This window comes from Urocampus carinirostris, chromosome 1 (genome assembly GCF_059441175.1).
Source record: "Urocampus carinirostris isolate Australia breed hairy pipefish chromosome 1, RoL_Ucar_1.0, whole genome shotgun sequence".
NCBI classification, from domain to species: domain Eukaryota; kingdom Metazoa; phylum Chordata; class Actinopteri; order Syngnathiformes; family Syngnathidae; genus Urocampus; species Urocampus carinirostris.
The window spans coordinates 28,677,518-28,699,274 of record NC_142349.1 but is presented as its reverse complement, the minus strand read 5'-3'; the positions used below and the strand labels follow the sequence as shown (position 1 = coordinate 28,699,274).

Sequence of the window (21,757 nt, the reverse complement as noted above, 5' to 3'; positions counted from 1 at the left end):
ACAAAAGCCTTTGTATTATTGTCACAATCACCCGGATCGGGAACACCTGTGTTCAGGATTCGGCGCCAACATCCAGGACAGCTGATTGGCGCACCCTGTACATTTAAATCCCCAGCTTCCGGTAACACTTTGTCTGATTGTACTCACGCTACCTGTTGCCTTCAGCTCAGTAAGCCCGTACCTCTGACTCTTTGCCTGCTCCCTGTTTTCTTCTGATTGATCTCCGTTGCCGACCCGTTTTTGTATTGCCTACGACCTGCCCTGCCCGTCTGACTCCTGAACTCTTTTCCGAATACTACGACGCCCTTCTTCTCCAGCCCCGGCCAACAACACTACGATTACGCCTGTCCGCGACCATTCCCGCCAAGCCTTCACCCGCCTGTCAAGTTCCGTCAATCCGCCAACCAACAGATCGAAGAATCCCACCTTGTCATTTCCTTCCTTTCAATAAAACCAAGAAACGAGCGCAGGTGATCTCAGTCTTCCTTTCGTCCTGTCTGACAATTATGGGACTTTGCAATGAGAGTAACGTGTTGGATTATAAGCCTTGTTTAGGATAGTGGTAAGTCAATGTCAACAAAATGTCAACCGTTCATTGAAAGAAAAGCCACTCTCTTGGACTGTGTAGCACACAACCTCTGTGAGGCGGAAATGTTAATTACATCCCCGTCATGGATGATGACAATCAATCTGCAATGCCTTATTTAAATTACATCACTCGGTAGTTTCCATGAAAAAAAAACGTACATTGAGGGATTAGGAGAAGAGGATGCGTGTTCTTTGCAACATCAGGCAGTATGACGAATGGCAAACAAAGCACAAATAGACACCTGAACTCATCTATTGTTTACTTTAAATTCATCACATCATTACACCTAGCAGCCATTTTAGCTCATCGGCATTGATAAAATTGGATTGTTTCTTTTACTTTTGCTGCCACTAGATCTCAACGGTGTCAACATTTTTTTTATTTGGTTTAAGAAAAAAAATTTCAAATGTCGCTCCATATTTGTCTCCATTGTTTGAAAAAAAAAACCAACACGTTTCAAAGGCCTACTGGACAAGATTGAGATGCTTCATCGTCAGCGTCAGCTCTCAGGGATTAAAAAGTATAATTGGGTTAAATTCATGCATTAGCTATATTGTTGACCTTTGTTTAAACTTTCCCTGGAGGCTAACCAATCAAGATATGGCATTGATGGCACTAAAGCTAGAGGCTTTACACGCCTTTGTGCTCCTCCACTTACCAGCTCACTGGTACCCTCTGCTGTTGACTTATTGTTGATGCATTGCCCTAAATAAGCATTTTTTATCCTTTACTTTTTACTTTAATGTTCTAGACTCCATCAAATAGAGTATGTGGCTTGGACGTGTAGGCAATTATTACCAGATCATCGTGGGCATCTGATCAAATACAGTCATAAGGAACAAACAAAGACAATTAAGACTCACCAAATAACATGACCATGGCCCTGTCTTTTATATATATATATATATATATATATATATATATATTGATTTGAATAATGAGCAACAAATACATGAACTATCAGAATACTGTGGCATACACAGTCACGGTGTTGTATGTTGGGACCACTGCAACCTACAGGAAAAACATTTGGAAAAAAAAAATAGAAAACCTTGTGAAAGTCTGTGTGAAAATAGAAGTATGATGAGAATTGATCACTTTTAGTCTCCACTGTTGGTGTTATATAAAAGCATGCAAGGACTTGCTCCCTCATATCTTTTAGATTTTAATTCGCCCTATGTTTTCCTCTGGAGCCCTTGCTCTGAAAATTCTCGTCTACTAGTGATCCAAAAAGCCAAGAAAAGATCTCCAGGTTCGAGAGCGTTCTCCATTTGGGCCAGGGTGTCGTGGAATGCTATGCCCTCTGAGATCTGATCTGCAACCTCAGTGGAACTGTTCAAATCTAGGCTTAAAACACACATATATTCTGTAGCTTATCGACGACCTATAATTTATGTTGACAATATCTGTGTATTGTTTGTTATTGCAAAATCCGTTGCAACCTGGTCATCCTGGAAGGAGGAGTACCTCATGTGCGGTCCCTTCTCAAAGTTTCTTAATTTCCCTCATGTAGGTTCTAGATCAGGGGATGTTGTAATATTAGTCTGCAGTTTGCAATAATATGTGGTCCGTGCAGACCTTTGAGACTGCTTGTGATTAAGGGCTATACAGATAAACATGATTTGACTTGACTCTTTGTACTGTATTCTTTATTGCGCTTTGTAGCACTCGTTTTTGGTTGCACTACACTATACAGTGACATCTAGTGGTCCGTTCAAATATTTTTTTCATCTGTGGTGTCAAATAGTTTCCTAAAAATGTAGGTTGAAGACTTTCGGCTATACGGCATCAATCTTGACCAACTCTGCATTATGTAGCCTTGTGTCAGCTGCTGCTAGTGTGTAAATCTTCAATTCGTTTTGACCGCTGAGGATATCACACCAACACATCATTGGCATGCAGGTTTGATCTGGAAAAGGATTTAGAGAAACAATGTACCTACTAGAGTGAAGACGGCATTTACAGTTAATTTAATCATGCCATCCGTGTGATCTATACGGTGTGACGGCTTCACCGGTGGGCAATAAGCGGGCCAAGCTGAAAGGACGACATGGGGCTGGTTTGATGCTATGTGATTCAATTATGTGATGGCTGATTTCACGCTGGTGTCGTCCTTTGTGCAATGCTTCTCTGTAACTTCATCCCGAATTCCCAGTGGCAGTCATGGAACAGTCTTTTATCATGTGCTAATGACAGAGATGGATAATTCACTTATATCATAGCTTATTGACTCTTACATGTTTTTCCCACTAATACATCAATCACACTGTTGGTCACCTCTTCTATTATTACACTTCACTGAAGAAGGAGTGGGTTAAAAAGATCACATTTTTTCTTTTCTTTTCCTTGTGAACCTATTTATCATCCTATTTTCAAGATCTATGTTCTCACTACAGAGCCCTAAAGATTTTTATGTTTTGCAAACTGTTTGATTAAAAACATAAACAAGAATGATTAAAAAAACGAGAAATGACCTATCGATAAGCCCCGACCTCAAACAAAATGAGCAAATCACAGTGCACGTAGCAAACCCAATAAACTCGGACATTCTAAGTTCCCTCGTACACAGAAATGCTTTGCAATTTTTGTTCATTTTTCCCCTTACATTTTAAAGCTTAAGATGTTCAAACGGTGTGCATGGGCTGCCGGTAAATCTGATACATGGTATCCTGAGAGGCTGGGCGATGGGGGAATTATTTATCCTTACCCTAGCCACTTTTAAATATGAGTCGTCCACCCCACCAACTCAAGGTGGATAACTTTAATAAGGATGTCTACATCTATTCTAAGGTAAGTCAACGAAGTATTTGAGGCAACATGTTGTCACTCTACTGAAGAGAAATATAACGATATTTATACCGTTTTCATCTTTAACGTTAGGCTGACATTAGGTAATGTTAGCTCTTGGCTATGTTGTACATCACGTCACTATGTTTACTGGGAATTCAGTGGCCTGTTATGTGCTAGTTTTTGTATGTGGGTAATCAGACACAATTGTTTGCTTTTGTCAAAGGCCTCTTGTCATAGTAAAATTAACTTTGGAAGCTTAGATTCGGTTCCCCTGCAACTGGTCCACATAATGGAAAAGACCAGTACCTTGGTTCCCTATGGATTTAATCCCAATGATGTGTCTGATCAATGACATTGAATTTATTAGCGTATATGTCCAGATATATACATAAGCCCAGTATATTAATAAATTTTACTTTTGCAGAAAAAATTGTAGCTAGGCTAACACAGAGTTTTGAGTGGGGTTTAGAATAACAAAAGCTAATTGCAACATTAAATCCTATTTTACAAGTCACGTCACATTAGGTTAATTAGTTGCAGGTAAATTACTTCTTACCCTGCAGTACATGAACAATGCTGATCCTCTAGCTCAGGGGTAGGGAACAAGTTTGACACAAAGGGCCGAAATTTTTAACTGTGAGAGTCAAAGAGCCACACCATACACTGACCTACCATGACAGACAGACAGACACACACAAACACACACATTTAAAAACATATTATTTCCCATAACACACTACTCTCCTTTTAAAACAACAAGTATTGTTCTTGTGTTGATTTCAAGGAAAGTGTCCACCCTCAATACCAAAAAAAAACTAAACATGAAACAAGGCAAAGAGCCACAGCATATAGGAAATATAATTTGGCCAAGAGCCGCATGCGGCTCTAGAGCCACGTGTTCGCCACCCCTACTCTAGCTTGTTGTTTAAGATGGTGGTGAAAACAGCATGAGCTTCATCACAATTGCATTGTGACCTGATTATGTTTGCTGCCGAAGCTTTTCATTGACCTTTTCAACAATGAAATCATTAATGTACACTCCAATGCATAGTCCTTTGATGACTTTGATAAAAAGTGATCCTTCTTGGACCAAAAGTCATCAATTGCCCCCTCTGAAATGTCTCCTCCTTTTTTTCCAAGTGAGTAAAGGGGCGTGGCTTAGCAATAAGTCAACTGTTCGACTCCCAGGAAAATTTATTTTGAAGTTAACGTAGGATTCCATATTTATTTTGAAGAAGACTCACAGACAGGAAGTGATGTCAAATTGGGAGCCATGTCGGATCAGGCTAGTTAGACAGTCTCATCTTCACCATCAACAGCCATTTGCTTTTGTTATGCCTTCGACCCCATCATCTTTTTATTTTGTTTTGGATTTAATGGAACTTGGACGCTAATCCTGACTCAGCACTTAAATTTAAGAGGAGTTAAGATGCTGCTAAATCATGACACAAACACACGCACATACACACAAATGAAAGGCGAACAGAACAATAATACATATAAATACAAACAAAAATGTATTTTCTTTTCTAATAAGTTTTACTTGCAATGAAACCGAAATTTGAAATTTGGAAATTAAAGGTTTGGTCACCTCCCTTTTGATCCTAACATACATCATTAAATAATATTAAGCAACAATACTCTTTTTTTGTACAAATGGCAAGATACATATTTTACACAGTCGGTCACGCTTGTTTAGGTTGGCGATGGTCCTGAGGGAGAAACTGTCTCTGTGCCTGTTGGTGCTTTTTTAAAGTGATGTGCAGTTCTTACAAGACGGAAACAGGACAAAAGAGGTTGTTGCCAGGGTGACACGTGTCTTTTCTGAGGTTGTTGGCTCTGTTGCGGTGTTGCAGGCCGGCAATGTCCTCCTGACTGGGCAGAGAGCACCTGATGATTTTCTAGGCTATGTTGATCACTCTCTGAATGTTTTTTTTCTATCCACTGCCGTGCTCCGAGCATACCACACCCTGACGCCATATACCAGAATGTTCTCAGCTGTGGATTTGTAAAAGGATACCAGCAGCTTCTGTTCCAGTCTGTTCATCCTGAGAACTCTCAAAAAGAAAAGTCTTTGTATGGCCTTCCCTACCAGACCATGAGAGGTTGTTGGAGATGTGCACTACCAAGAGTTTGAAGGAGTTTCGGTAACAACCAATCATGGGTCAGTTTTTAAAATAATACATAATAGAAAAGAACACAGCTGCATAGTAGAATGCCACGTCACTTGTGCGGGTGAAATAGCAGCCCTGGAGCAAGACGAATTGTACCTGCTCAAGCCTCAGTTCACGTCACTGAGCACTTCCTGAGTCGAGGTGCACTCACCCCTGCATCCACGGAGGATTTTAACCCTCTAAGACACCTGACGCAAGTCACAGAATAGGGTCATGTGTTCCTCTGGGGATTCACATGGAGGAGGGTGTGGATGGATGGGTGAAAGAGTGAGAAAGTGGAAAAACACATTGGATGATGCCAGAAAAGGAGCATTTAGGTTGAGAGAATGTTTGTATCCACCTAAAGTTCAACAATAAGGTTTGCTGCTTTACATTCAACTAGTAGCCACTGGTCAGCACAACCGCTGCACAGTTCCGAGGTCATAGGATCAAATCCAGCTACCAGACTTCCTGTGCGGAGTTTGCATGTTCTCCCCATGCTTGCATGGGTTTCCTCCGGGCACTCCGGTGTCCTCCCACATTCCAAAAACATGCATGTCACGTTGATTGGTCAGTCCAAATTGTCCTTAGGTGTGAGTGAGAGTGGGCTGTCTGTCCCTGTGTGCCCTGTGATTGGCTCGCAACCATTTGAGTGTGTCCCCTGCCCACTGCCTGAGGAGAGCTGGGATGGGCTCCAGCACCACCCTGACCCTACTGAGGATAAGGGGTGCAGATAATGGATGGATGAAAAGTAGCCACTGAAATGTGATTATAAATTTGGCCATGAATGTGTGGATCAGCACTTCTTTTCAGGTCATCGCAGCCACATTCTCCATCATGCTGCACCATCTCCAAATTTAGTACAAATCGCGCAGGTGTTACTGTTACTCAAGATAGGGACAACTAAAGTGAAGGATTTTAATAATACTGCAATGTCTTTGTTCATATGGTAGGGGGGATGGATATTTATGAATTGGTGCTGTATCCAGTGTTTATTATTGTGGTGGACCAAAGTTATATGGTGTTTTGAACACACAAAAACGGAACTAAAAGTGCTCTACAGGAGGTAAAAATGCTGCTTTCCAAACAGCATCATGCAGAAATGCAAATGTAGTTTGTGCAAATGTGTCCTCTAAGTTTGTGACGATGGCAAGCTGTTTGCCCCCAGAGCTAGAAAGTAGAAATCCCATTAAAATTGTTCATGCCAGGAATGCAGCAAGTGCACATTCGCCTCTCTTTCGCCCCAATCTTAAACTGTTCCTGAACCCTGAGTCTGCGTCTTTAGTCCTCTGATGTTTTTTCTTCTTTTTTTAGCTTGCTGGCTTTGTCCCATATGGTGACTACTTTTCTCATATTCTAAATCCCTTACCCACTGGGGTCACCGGGGCCCCACTTTCTGTGGTGTGCTTAGGTTGTTTGTTTGTTTTTTGAGTAGGGGTTTGCTCCCACCAAATGAAACCGATAGTACTTGTTTCCATGGTTATCAGTAGCAGGAGAAGCTTTCTATACTGACTCAGATACAGCACCTTCATCATCTAGTCACCATTGTGTTTTCGGTGTAAATTGTTATCCTGCTCTTCAGAGCTCAGCTGGACCTTAGCATTGACATTCAGCGGCGTGTGACAATACTGAGACTAGACCCTAAACCACTGGGGGGGGGGGAATAATTTAGAGTAGGTCTCTAGGCCTCTTTTGTTCATATTCACATCAAGCAATACGGAATGTTTCACCTATTACATTCATAATTTTGTTGAAAAACAATCTTTGTGGTGATGACATTATGTCAGTTGCTTCTGCGGATTCCTAAATGTCTTCAAAAGCTGGTTTAGGCTTCGATTTGTGTCCGTTAAAATATTGTTTTAAAATGAAAACAGGCCCGAAATCGGCAAAAGATCCATTTACACTGATGACCAGTAGAGGGGGAATGTTTGCGTGGTGTCAGTGACCTACGGGGACCGAAAACAGTGACGGACCAATATGGCGGCACACGGTGACAACAGCGATTTGTTTAGTAATCGATTAACGGTACTATCGTGGTAGACGTAGATTGTAAACCCGATTGTATGAGTAGCTTGTACAGCAGCAATGTGTCAACTATCCATGCGCTTTGACTAACTTAGCTTTTCTGACTGTCACTTGAGCAATGTGGGGCGAGATTACGGAACCTTCCATCAAAATTCTCCCCGTGCAGTCTGAGAAATGTGTTAAAAGCGACCAGCAGGCTGCCCCAGAGAAGGCGATCGGGATGATATTTCCTACGGTTCCCCAAACTGACTATCCAGAAATGGTAAGATTTTTGTTTTCATTGACATAAAACTGCAAATTATTGTTCAAATGTTGAGTAAAGTTTATAATAAAATGATACTGCACTCACAATGTTCAAATAATTCCCAATGAACACGACAAAGCAAGCACAGACTAGCATTCAAAACTGCAAGCGTTTGAAGCCAGTTAAATGTTTAGTTATCTAGTTACAGCACTATCATCGAAAGCACCATCTTGCATTGTTATTATTGTGTATTCTTGTTGTTGTAATTTCTCATTCTAAATATTCAAAATATATGCAAACATTGCGAAACACACATCCTCACTAAAATTGATTGGGCCTCAAAATCCAATGTCACCAAAGAGTCACTAAACGCAGTTGACTTTGTTTGTTCTTTGCTTTTTATTTGGGAATGGCACACACACTAAAAACAACGCTAAGCACTAAATAACAAAAGGAAACAACAACATTTTTGCTCAAAAACAGCTGTTTGGTTGAAAGATGTTTAGGAATACATAACGTAGACAAGTGCCCTAAAGAAATAAGCTGAAGCAAACCCTTGTAACTTCCCTATGCTTCTTCCAAGAAAGACTATCAAAACAAGAAAACAGAAACGTACCCCACAAAAGGGAAAATACAAAAAAGAAAAAAGATTTTAAAATAACATTTATACCACGAGTGACTCCAATAACATACATTACCCAAAGAAACTTTCTCTCTATATATAAATCCTCTTTATCGTGTTTACCAAAAATGCATATTGTATAGAATTTAGAAACCAATATAATTTAGGGACATTTTTAATGACATCATCTAAATCAGGGGTCTCCAACATGGTGCCCGGCGGAACCAGGTAGCCCCCTTAGACCACCTGTGTAGCTCATGGATTGGTTGTGTGAATCAATGATCATTGTGACAATCTAGGAAATTTGATTTCAATCTGGCATGGTTATTAGTTGTTACGTGTGGTCGCGCCTTCCTTTTACTCCAGGATGAACTTGGTGAAGGTAAGAAAATACAGTCCACATGCCAACCCAAACCCCCAAAAAGATTTAAAAAAAAAAAAAAGATTATTCCAGCGCATCTGAGAATTTCACAGACTTGCACGCACAACAAAAAAAGCTGCAATGATGATTTCTGCCAAAAGATAGTGTCAGCAAATATAATATTTCGACGTTACATACTTATAAGTAATGCTTATCAAACTGGTAGCCCTTCGTCCCAATCAGGAACAAAACCTATCTCTAAGCTTCAAAAAAGCTGGTCACCCGTGATTTTAATAATTTTAGAAATGAATACCTTTCTGTGCTGCACAATGCAATTTTAATGTACCAGAAAATTGGACCTTGATGTTATGTTTTCTCCTTAAATGATGTGATGGCTGTACAAGCACCCCTCCATATTTCTCACTGACCCGCTTACCTGATTTTGGATGTCGCTCCTAAGGTGATGGGAGATGTGCCTGCTGAAGTCCACACAGTGTTGGAGGCTGTCATTTTCAGTGGAAGCCAAGTGAAGAGTCAGCAGATAGGAGATGCTGAACTGACCATAGAGGAGCGTCAAAAGGAGCTCCTGCAACAGTACAGGAGCAAACCACTGGTCTTTTTGGAGCGCTATCATGTATGTGTGGTGTTTTTACACAAAACATGTCACCTGAGATGGCAAATATTAATTGCAGTATGTAGTAATGGAAAATTGGGAGGGAAAAAACATCTTAGAAATCATTTTTTTTTATGTTTTTTCTATTATAGCCTTCCTAAAATTTGGACATTTTGCATTGTCAATTTCAAGTTTTTGAATCTCGTTTCAACTACATCAATTCCCATCTTTTCAGAGATGCTTGAAGCCCGAACATCTGCCCGCTTTTTCCCACGTCAGTTCTGACCCCCGATCTCAGCACTACACTGAAGTGATCAAAAGGCAAGCGGCGGCAAGTACTTACAAGACGCAAGTTAGAAACCAGCGTTATGCTGCGCTTCGAGCCCTGCAAAAAGGTATAGAACATTTGTTTTCTGTAGCACTGATTTTGCAGTCATGAACCAAAAAAAAAAAAAAACCTTTGATTTCTTTTGCTCTACACAGTCAAATAAGCAGTGATTGTATTTTCATCTCTGTTCATAGAGGGTGTATATTTCAGTGAAGAACAAATGCGAACCAGAGAACCACTGCTATATGAGCAATACATTGGACAGTACTTATCTGATGAAGAGGTAATAATATATTTCATTTAACTGTTCTTTTGTTCCTCTGATAGTTTGTGTCATAACGATATCTTACTACAGTAATTCCTCATTTTTTAATGCACGAGAAAACCCGCCAAGTAGTCAAACTGAAAAGTAATTCGCGATATAGCAAGATGATTACTGTATTGAATCTAACATTGCTAAAATGATTTCTGGTGTTTGTATGCTATTTCGTTAGTGCCTCTCACCATTTTCGTATTTGAAGGCAGAGTGGGTAATATTTAGTGCCTCCTAGTGGTACAAAAACATACATTCAGCAAAAAAACAAATAACATTGATTTAAATGGATGGTGGGTGGGTTGGTTGTTTCCCTCAACCACCAGGGTTGTAGGGGCACCATTTCCTGTGGTGTGTCTTGGGAAAGTACAGCCTGGTGGTGCACATCCCTCTCCAGGCCAATAGGCAAAAATGCATAAACCAATATTAATTTTTATAAAAAAAAAAACATAGGTCGAGAAATAACTATTTATTTTACGCAGTGGAATCAGCACTTAGGTTGCCGATATATTTGTCCGCCATCCTACCGCCACACTGTGATATGTGGCACTGGCGTTCACTCACACCACACCACACAATGCCATCAAGTGATCGATTATTATACACTTGGGCTTTAAGAATTATTTGACATTTTAGGTAATAGAGCGCTCCCAAGAGGCCATGCTTAGTGGCGCACAGGAAAGACCTACGGCATCTGGAGGAGCCACGGGAGGGCTCTCACACCTCCTCCTCAACTCTTATCAGGAGAGTCTCATCCAGAGTCGTCTTCAGGAAGAGCAGGATAGAGAGGAGGCTGCACAGGAGGAGGAAGAGGATGATGAGGATGAAGGTAAAGGTTGTTTGAAGAGGATAAATACTCCATTCTTTGGGGGCACGTTTTATAGTCGTCTATTGTTGAAGTGATGCATTTTTGTCTTTCTCTTTGGTCTTTCCTACTGAAGAAGACACAGACAAGGAGAAGAATTGGGAGCCGACCACAGAGGAGAAAGTTCTTCTCCGGGAGGAGTTCATCAGTCAGATGCACCAACGCTTTCTTGATGGCAAAGACACGGACTTCAACTACAGGTTGTCTTTTCTATGCTTTTTTGGGCGTAAACAATATTGTTTGTATCAATCTTTTCTGCTCTCCCTAAAAAAATCCTCAAGTTTTGTCAAGACTAGAATTGGTTTTAATTAAGCAGCAATGGATTTTGGCAAAGTTATTTTTTAAATAGAAAATAAATGAAACTGTGTATAACTACACAAAAAATAGCTCACAAGGTGGTGCATAATTTTCTTTAAGCTTTTAAAAATGTTTATTATTGTCAATGGTGACATTTTGATATGTTTGGGCTGACTGATTTGTGGTGATTTACAATCACCCCAGCGGCTTAAACTGCACTAATAAACTAGCTACCAATAGTGTTTTAACTACAATACTAAGTCTTTGAAGTAGATTCGCTGCACATGATGTGATGATATGCCAATGTCCAATTTGTGTCTATTTTAATGATTTTAAATGTTATTATAACATCTCTAACTGCATGTCAGGTCTTGTTTACTTGTTTGAAAGGTCATCTTGTTTTTTGCCGTGAAGAGGATCTTTAGTAATAATAAAAATGATTCATCTTTGTTGTATAAAGAAATTGAACAAAATATTACAAATACAGAAAATTTCAATCCCTTAGAAAAAAATAAAAATCACTCTGCATCTTCATTTTAGTGAAGTGGATGAGAATCCCGACTATGACAACCTTGACATCGTCAACAGAGATGCGGAAGAAAAGTACTTTGATGAAGATGATGAGGAAGAAGATGAAGAAATGATTGCAGAATAGTGACCAATAAATCATAGGCATGTGGTCAGCTGTATTTTTTTATGTTGCTGAAATTATACTTTTGTAATAAATATTGTTTTGGTGATGTTTTATGTACATTGATGAGAGAAATTATTCTCTAGAAAAAAAAAGAATTATCAATTAACTGGTGAAAAATATTGGTTTAAGTCAACATATTATTAGCTGCATTAGGCCTTCTGAAGTCCTGTTCAGTGCAGTTCTACCTCAATAATTGCATCTCATTTAAATGTGTTCTGGTAAAGCTTAAAGCGTATTTAAAATATTTAGCGTCCACACACCTCTGTTCAAATACTAGTATTTGTCCTCTAAACATGAGAAAAAATGAAATACATTTTCGCACAATTGGTGTTTTGTAAACTGTACAATTTATTTGAAAAGGAAAACAAATGTTTAAAAAAAGAAGCTGCAACCCATCTAGTTGGAAAATGAAAAGGTTCAGTACCTTATATAAAGAAACAGGAAAACATATTCTTAAAATATTTATCCATCCATCCATCCATCCATTGTCTTCCGCTTATCCGAGGTCGGGTCGCGGGGGCAGCAGCGTTAAAAGGGAAGCCCAGACGTCCCTATCCCCAGCCAACTCCTCCAGCTCATCCGACGGGACCCCGAGGCGTTCCCAAGCCAGCCGGGGGACATAGTCTTTCCAACGTGTCCTGGGTCGCCCCCGGGGCCTCCTGCCGGTGGGACGTGCTCGGAACACCTCCCGAGGGAGGCGTCCAGGAGGCATCCTTATTAGATGCCCGAGCCACCTCAATTGGCTCTCAACGCGGAGGAGCAGTGGCTCTACACAGAGTCCCCCCCGGATAACTGAGCTTCTCACCCTATCTCTAAGGGAGAACCCAGCCACCCTGCGGAGGAAACTAATTTCAGCCACTTGTATCCGGGATAGTGTTCTTTCGGTCATGACCCAAAGTTCATGACCATAGGTGAGGGTAGGAACGTTGATCGACCGCTAGATCGAGAGCTTTGCCTTTCGGCTCAGCTCCCTCTTCACCACGACAGACCGGTACAGGGTCCAAATGACAGCGGACGCTGCACCGACCCGTCTGTCGATTTTCCGTTCCATCCTACCCTCACTCATGAACAAGACCCCAAGATACTTGAACTCCTCCACTTGGGGCAAGACCTCCTCCCCGACCCGGAGGGAGCATACCACCCTTTTCCGACAGAACCATGGCCTCGGAATTGGAGGTGCTGATCCTCATCCCAGCCGCTTCACACTCGGCTGCGAATCGCTCCAGCGAGAGCTAAAGATCACGGCCTGAGGAAGCCAACAGCACCACGTCATCTGCAAAAAGCAGTGACTTAATGCTGGGGCCCCCAAACCGGAATCCATCCCTGCCAAGGCTGTGCCTAGAAATTCTGTCCATAAAAGTTATGAACAGAATCGGTGACAAAGGGCAGCGGAGCCCAACCCCCACCGGGAACAAATCCGACTTACTGCCGGCAATGCGGACCAGACTGGCACCGGGCATACAGGGACCACACGGATAAGACTGTGCGGTACCCCATACTCCCGAAGCACCCCCCAGAGGGCCTCCCGAGGAACACTGTCGAATGCCTTCTCCAAGTCCACAAAACACATGTAGACCGGACAGGCAAACTCCCATGCACCTTCAAAGACCCTGTAGAGTGTATAGAGCTGGTCCAGTGTTCCACGGCCAGGACGAAAACCACACTGTTCCTCCTAAATCAGATATTCGACTTCCTGGCGGACCCTCCTCTCCAGTACCCCTGAATAGACCTTACCAGGGAGGCTGAGAAGTGTGATTCCCCTGTAGTTAGAACACACTCTCCGGTCCCCCTTCTTAAAGACGGGAACCACCACCCCAGTCTGCCAGTCCAGAGGCACTGTCCCCAATGTCCACGCGATGTTGCAGAGGCGTGTCAACCATGACACGCCCACAACATCCAGAGCCCTAATGAACTCTGGGTGGATCTCATCGACCCCCAGTTTTTTGACCACCTCGGTGACTTCAACCCTAGTGATACGAGAGCCCAACCCAGAGTCCTCAGGCTCCGCTTCCTCAGAGGAAGACGTGTCGGTGGGATTGAGGAGGCCTTCGAAGTACTCCGCCCACCGATTCACAACGTCCCGGGTCGAGGTCAGCAGCGCTCCATCGGCACTATACACAGTGTTGATGGCACACCGCTTGATGGTGGACCAGAATTTCCTCGAAGCCGTTTGGAAGTCGGCTTCCATGGCCTCGCCAAACTCCTCCCATGCCCGAGTTTTTGCCTCGGCAACCGCCGAAGCAGCATTCTGCTTGGCCAGCCGATACCTGCCAGCTGCTTCCAGAGCCCCACAGGCCAGGAAGGCCCGACAAGACTCCTTCAGCTTGACGCCAGTGACCACCAACGGGTCTGAGGGTTGCCGCCGTGGCAGGCACCGACTACCTCACGGCCACAGCTCCGATCAGCCGCTTCGACAATGGAGGCGCGGAACATGGTCCACTCGGACTCAATGTCCCCCGCCTCCCTCGGGACATGGGCAAAGTTCTGCCAGAGGTGTGAATTGAAACTTCTTCTGACAGGAGATTCTGCCAGCCGTTCCCAACAGACCCTTACAACACGCTTGGGTCTGCCGGGTTGGGCCGGCATCTTCCCCCACCATCGAAGCCAACTCACCACTAGGTGGTGATCAGTTGACAGCTCTGCCCCTCTCTTCACCCGAGTGTCCAGAACATGCGGCCGCAGGTCCGACGAAACAACAACAAAGTCGATCATTGAACTACGGCCTAGGGTGTCCTGGTGCCAAGTGCACACATGGACACCCTTATGTCTGAACATAGTGTTCATTATGGACAAACCGTGACGGGCACAGAAGTCCAATAACGAAACACCACTCGGGTTCAGGTCAGGGGGGCCGTTCTTCCCAATCACGCCCCTCCAGGTCTCAGTCATTGCCCACGTGAGCGTTGAAGTTTCCCAGCAGTACGAGGGAGTCCCCAGGGGGCGCGCTCTCAAGGTACACCCTCTAAGGACTCCAAGAAGGGTGGGTACTCCGAACTGCTATTTGGTGCATAGCACAAACAACAGTCAGGACCCGTCCCCCCACCCGAAGGTGGAGGGAGGCTACCCTCTGGTCTACTGGGGTGAACCCCAACGTACAGGCGCCGAGCCGTGGAGCAACTAATATGCCCACACCGGCTCTGCACCTCTCACCACGGGCAACTCCAGAGTGGAAGAGAGTCAAACCCCTCTTGAGAGGACTGGTACCAGAGCCCAAGCCGTGCGTGGAGGTGAGTCCGACTATATGAAGTCGGAATTTCTCAACCTCACGCACCAACTCGGGCTCCTTCCCTGCCAGAGAGGTAACGGTCCATGTCCCAAAAGCCAGTTTCTGTAGCCGGTGATCGTCGCGCCAAGGACCCCTCCCTTGACCGCCGCCCAGCTCTCTACGCACCCGACCCCTTTGGCCCCTCCTACGGGTGGTGAGCCCATGGGAAGAGGGTCCCACGTCGTCCCTTCGGGCTGTGCCTGGCCGGCCCCGTGGGTAAGGGTCCGGCCACCAGGCGCTCGCCAGCGGACCCCACCTCCAGGCCTGGCTCCAAAAGGGGGCCTCGGTAACCCACGGAAATTGAGGACCAACGTTTTGTCTCATCATAAGAGGTCTTCTGATCTACGTTTTGTCTGGCCACTCACCTGGGACCCGTTTGCCATGGGTGACCCTACCAGGGGCTTAAAGCCCCCGACAACATAGCTCTTAGGATCATTGGGACGCACAAACTCCTCCACCACGATAAGGTAGCAGATCAAGGAGGAGTTAAAATATTTAGCTCATTCATAATTTTACTGTAGGGCAGCACGGCGGCGCAGTGGTTAGCGCTTGTTCATGTTCATGTCATGGGAACCAGTCGTGGGTTCAAATCCAGCTCCAGACTTTCTGTGCGGAGTTTGTATGTTCTCCCCGTGCTTGCGTGGGTTTCCTCCGGGCACTCCGGTTTCCTCCCACATTCCAAAGACATGCATTTCAGGTGAATTGGCCGGTCCAAATTGTCCCTAGGTGTGAATGAGCGAATGAGTTGTCTGTCCCTGTTTGCCCTGCGATTGGCTGGCAACCAGTTCAGGGTGTCCCCTGCCCACTGCCCGATGATTGCTGGGATGGGCTCCAGCCCCCCGCGACCCTACTGAGGATAAGCGGTACGGCTAATGAGATGATTTTACTGTATAACTATATTGTTAGTTTTGAATAAAAAAATCAAAATTTCTTTATTTCATTTTGCCTTTACATACAAAGACAGCACAAAAATGATTTCAAACTTGTTTGTTTTGTTTAACTCGAAGTGCTTTAAACACTATTTTGTTAAAGAGTTAATTATTAGTGTTGATTATTTAGCGCCTCTTAGTAGTCAAAAAACAGTAACATTATGTATTCTCATCTCATTAGCCGTACCGCTTATCCTCATTAGGGTCGCGGGGGGGCTGGAGCCCACCCCAGCCATCTCCGGGCAGTGGGCAGGGGACACCCTGAACTGGTTGCCAGCCAATCGCAGGGAACACAGGGACAGACATTCACTCATTCAGACCTAGGGACAATTTGGACCGGCCAATTCACCTGAAATGCATGTTTTTGGAACGTGGGAGGAAACCGGAGTGCCCGGAGGAAATCCACCAAGCACGGGGAGAACATACAAACTCCGCACAGGAAGTCTGGAGCTGGATTTGAACCCACGACAGGTTCCCATGACATGAACTGTACCGCACAAGCGCTAACCACTGCGCCGCCGTGCTGCCACATTATGTATTGATTTGAATAATAAGGTAAAATATATTAACTATTTTATTAACGTGAGAGGAATTGGCTTTTGTTTTACAAAACGTGAACCTCACCTAAAGGTAGCTGGCATAATTGACATTTGCTGCTACGGGTACCTAAAATCCTCTAAAAGGCTGGACAAAAAAATGAGGAGTAAAATGGTGTGTTATGGCCAATTAGTGTCCCTAATTGTTAGCACTTTTCCGGTTTTACTACACCATGAAGCGACACCTAATTTGAGTACAGTGATGAATACTGTACTGTACTTACATTTTGTATCATATACTTAATCTTTTTAGTGTGCTTACAAATCCACACATATAGGTTTTAATTTATGTGAAAATATATAGTAAAATAAGAAAAACATCCTGCCAATATAACCCGCAAATACTTTCATTATTTTGACTATTTTTAGGAGTAACATTTCCACCATCATGTTTAATTGCAACTGAGAATTTATTCTCCCAAAATGAAGTAACCATCAATATCAAACAGAAGGATGCCTAACTAAACCCTCTATTGTCCACCTCCTTTAGTTTTTGTCAGCCAATCTCTGCAGAAGAGCAATGACAGTGTCCTGTTTAGAGGAGAGCAGCTCCAGGGCCATAGCAATCCTACATAAGGACTTTCCCATCCGCATCTCTCTCCTCTCACGCCGCCTTTCTCTAGCTTCCATGCGCAGGCGAGCCACGCCATCTGGGTCAGTCAGCATCTCCCTCGGCTTTAATATCTCCCGGTAGTAAGAAGAGCTGCTTTGCATCTCTTTTCCCTTGCAACCCTCGAGTCCAGATATTTCAGAGGTGGAAACAGAGGAGGAAAAGGGAGTGCATGTTGAGGCCAAATTGGAAGTGTCGCTCCGACGGAAGCAGATGACATCATTAGGCAAAAACGGCGCTTTGCCGGATGCTGTCAATTCTGTGTTGACAATGGACATAAGAGGACTGGAGGCAGTTTGTGTAAAGCAAGGCGAGGAGATGATTGATTGCGGCGCTTCAGTGGTCGGCAGATGAAGACTGGTCGGGACCATGTCATTGTTTAGCACTAAAAGCGGTTTGAGGTCTGGACTTTCTGTTTGGCGAACGCTCAACATTGATGTACAAGCTGCGGTGCTAACCACTGATTCCACTTGAACATTAGGACAGATGATTGTTGCCGGTGAGGGAATTTGGAGTTTCGGTGTGACTTTTGTAGAGATTTGTGTGACATTGACTCCACCTCCTTTCCTACGCTTGTTGCCGCCAGTATTAGATCCCACTGTGTTGCAAAGCGTAGCATCCATCAGCTGCAACATACAAACACACACACTCGAAGTCAATAATGCAGTTGTTTTTCTGTAGTCAATTGCAAGGATTATAACCATAATTAGAGGTCAACCAGTACCTCCAAATAGACAGTGCCACGTTGTACAATGTTGGTTTGGCTGTACTCTTTCCTATAATGCTCCATGACAATGTTGTACAATGTGGCACTGTGATTAAAATTAGTGATGATGAGATAAAATATAATGCTTTTTGTCATTTGTCATTTACAATCATAGCAGCCTACTTGCTGGGATTCATTATTCGCACCGGCAAGGTTCGGGTTCATTTTCCGCTGCGTCCATTTCTTGAGCAAACAGAGTCAGTGATATTGGTCGACTGATCAATCATGGATATATTACGGTGGTGTGATCATTTCAAGAAAACGAGCAACAAAACTGCACAAATGAGCCAAGAATAAGGCATTTCTTTTTCCTTCAGTGCGGCCTGGTACCGAACGACTCATGGCTCAGTACCAGCCTGCAGCCCGGTAGTTTAAGGGGTCAATACTACTCACATCAAAAAACTCCCAGGATGTTTTGGCGTGTCCCGTGTATCGGCAGCGATCTTTGACCCTTTTGTATGTGACAATCAGGTTGTTCCACTTGCGCCGGATCCTCTCCACAGGGAGAAAGTGACCCTTGGCGGCCAACTCCTCCCGGACGCTCTGAAAGAGCTGCGAGCGCTCCCGGGTCTCGTATAGCCCCCAGCGTCGACCAACCGCCTCGATCAAGCACAAAACTGCCTTGGAGGAGAAGTCAGAACCAGGGAGAGGAGCAGGTGGCATCGCTGATGTTCAGAGTTGAAGGATGATTGGAAAACAGACGGAGAGAGAGAACATTGAATGCTCGTGGCGGGGGCGACAACTTTAAAAGACAATCAGCGCTATCATGCAGAATTACTGATCTCCCAATCCCAAATATCATTCGGTGAATGCGTAATCCATACATGCCAACCTTACATTAAAAAGCGGTATTGCGTTCTCTATTGTTATAGTTGCTAAACACAATCAGTATCCAAGAGAAATAATAAAAACAGTTTTAAAAATATTTACTGGTTTAAATCCCGGTTTATTCATGCACAAAGACTTGGTCTCACTTAATAATAAAGCAGCCATAGTCTAGGCTCGAGCTAAGATTATTTTGTGTTGTTTAAATTTGAAAATTCGGTAGTAATATTTTTTTAAGGGGGGCAAACAACTGAAATCTAAAGCATAAACCAGTAGTGTTGGCAGGTATGGTGTTTCAGTACATGCTTTTACCAAACGGAATATTTGTGGGGTTTTTTTCAAATAGGCACAGAAACAGATGGTGAACAGTGATTGAGTACTGCTCATTTCTGTTTGGAGAAATTGGAACGTTGTTTTCGCTGGGGTCTTGTGAGTTGCGCGCTTCTACCTCCTCAAGCTGCATGAGGTAAGTTTACTTGTCGCTGTTTGAGCGTGCCTTCCTTGTCTGCCTTCACCCCCTTTTAAGTAGGCCGTTGCGGCTTTTTGTTTGTGTTTTTCGCCGCGTGTATCCTGGTTGGTATAACTTTGTCCGGCTAGCTTCCTGATAGCGCGGGGGATGCCAAGGGCTTACTGTTATATTGGCTCCCGGTTGTCGCATGTTGGCTGCCCACTAGAGGTAAGATCTTAGGCAGAAACCCGAAGGCTTCAATAAAAGTTTTAAAAGATTCTTACCAGTGGGGCACTGGGACTGTTGGGCGAGGAACGAAGGAAGGGGCGAGAGGGGATGTTCCATCCATGTCACCAATGGTATGTTCAATAAAGCACTCAAAAACCGGCTCTGTGCTCACTGTGGTTTATTTACAGTAGACCATCCTTATCTGCACACTTTTTGGCAACTGCACACTTTACAACCGCAATCCTCGGCCATAGTCACACTTTCTTCCTCCTCCGTGCTCCCCAAATGAATATGCAAATTTGGGTATTTGTCGGGCTCGGTACCTCAAATTAAATTCATTTGTTGGGCTCAGGCTGGCCTTTAATACCCGCGGGCTGGATTTTTCAGGTCCGAACTTACCACTATCCTACCATGTGTTGTTTGGCTGGGAAGCCTGCCATTAGCGCCGGTATTGCCATGTCCCTTGGTTTACTCCCAGCTAGCTTCAGATTTTTTGCTGTAGCTGTTGCTGCTGTTCATTGCTAGTACTTGGTAAGCCTAGATTGTCCTTTGTTGTACCCTTCCTGCATCCACCAGCGGCACAACGCCGAGGCATTCTCCATAAAATCTACTAAAACCCAGCTTAAAACACTCGGAACTTGTTCGACTAATCAACACGTAAAACACTATGGTGACTGGCCTGCTAGGGTGCTTGTGTTTATCCTATGACAAGCTGTCCTCAAAATGAATTATCTCGGAAAATAATTGACATATACTAATTATATATATATATATATATATATTATATATATATATATATATATATATATATAGATAGCAAAAGAAAGTTTCATGTATTGTGTCCAGACGTTTTGCATGTTTGAAAATTTAGGAATAGTTTTAAGAAACTTACCAAAATGCTCATGGTTAAGGACAAGTTACTTTAAAACACAAACAACGCCATCTGGTGGAATTACTGTTCTCTAATCCTAAATTCCATTTGGTGAATGCTTGATACAGTCAAATTAAAAAAAAGAAGGATATAACTGCAAAATACAGGAGCTGCACTCACACAGTTGTACGTCGGTAGTTAGGAGTGTGGTTGCAGCGTGAAACGATGAGGATTCCCTTATCTCCTCCGCTGCGTGATCCAGCCCCACTCCTCCTCCTCCTCTCGCATCTCCGCATGCAGTATCGATGCAAGGCGCAGGCGAGCCCTGGCTGCCCAATATGAGCGCAGGTTGCGTTTCATTGTCCGCCTCCCTTTTCACGTGCACCATTGCGGCGCCGCAGTTTCCTCGTTGCAGCGTGGCAGCCTCCATTGTACACACAGTTGCACTTGACTTCAGTGCAAAATATAGCGAGATGGCTGCGCAGGAGTTAAAGTTCAGAGATTGTAGATTTCGGCCTAAATCAGTAGCATTTTGCAGCGATCATCTCTCTTGGTTTCAAACACGTGTGCAAGAAGAGATATCGGGAAATGCCCTGAAATGGCTGCGCTGCGGCTGCCCACAACCCGACGGATGCGCAGAGCAGCTGCGCAGTCAGACCAGTTTCGCTGCTGGTGTGACGTCACTAACAGACACAACACAATATTCCACTGGTGACTCTAAAAAATTTTCTTATAGAAAAAAATGTCCGACGCTGGTCAAGAGTAACTCAAGGCTTATATATGCTATCACTTGTCCCCTAAATCAATGTCGCATAGGCTTTTTGTTACCTTCCTCATAAGCCAGATCAATAATGCCTTTCAACCTGGAATACAGACAGGATGGCAATGCTCGTACTTAAGGGTGCTAGGTCCCGTTTGGTGCTAGGATCTTGGCAGAATAAAAGCCAGACCCCTAAAGGCTATGTCACGGGTTTGCTAGATTTTTAAGAGGAGACAGTAAGGAACCCTAAAGGCTATGGGAAATGTTCACTCTTCTTTCAGACCACCCATGATAATCAGAACAGCATAGCAATTAATTAAATTGTAGGCACTTTTATGTAGCTTACATGATCTTTCTAGTACATTTAGGGTGGTAGATTATTCAGCCACAATTTGACCACAGTAGTGTAGTCTATCACCTCACAATTATTCTGACACAGAGTTGGACACAGGGAAGAACATTTTATATAGCCACATAGGTTATTTGCAAAATATTGAACACCGTTACCACTTAATAGTAGAACTGGCGTTTCTAAAAGGTAAAAAACACATAATATTTTCATACA

General features: G+C 43.7%; 2 protein-coding genes across 2 annotated transcripts; one reads left to right on the top strand and one right to left on the bottom strand.

Annotated features, from left to right (window-relative positions):
• Positions 1 to 7,474: 7,474 nt before the first annotated feature.
• Positions 7,475 to 11,940, top strand: ccdc97 (coiled-coil domain containing 97). The gene is made up of 7 exons (XM_088354618.1): positions 7,475 to 7,819; positions 9,245 to 9,418; positions 9,633 to 9,792; positions 9,920 to 10,008; positions 10,675 to 10,867; positions 10,980 to 11,103; positions 11,741 to 11,940. The coding sequence occupies exons 1-7, from the start codon at positions 7,676 to 7,678 to the stop codon at positions 11,853 to 11,855; spliced, it is 999 nt and encodes a 332-aa protein (XP_088210744.1). The 5' UTR covers positions 7,475 to 7,675; the 3' UTR covers positions 11,856 to 11,940.
• Positions 11,941 to 17,075: 5,135 nt separating this feature from the next.
• Positions 17,076 to 21,055, bottom strand: LOC148374198 (uncharacterized). Its single transcript, XM_088354605.1, has 3 exons — positions 20,613 to 21,055; positions 18,454 to 18,725; positions 17,076 to 17,920 (listed from the first exon to the last, which is right to left on the bottom strand). The coding sequence occupies exons 1-3, from the start codon at positions 20,860 to 20,862 to the stop codon at positions 17,171 to 17,173; spliced, it is 1,272 nt and encodes a 423-aa protein (XP_088210731.1). The 5' UTR covers positions 20,863 to 21,055; the 3' UTR covers positions 17,076 to 17,170.
• Between the last annotated feature and the right edge of the window lie 702 nt (positions 21,056 to 21,757).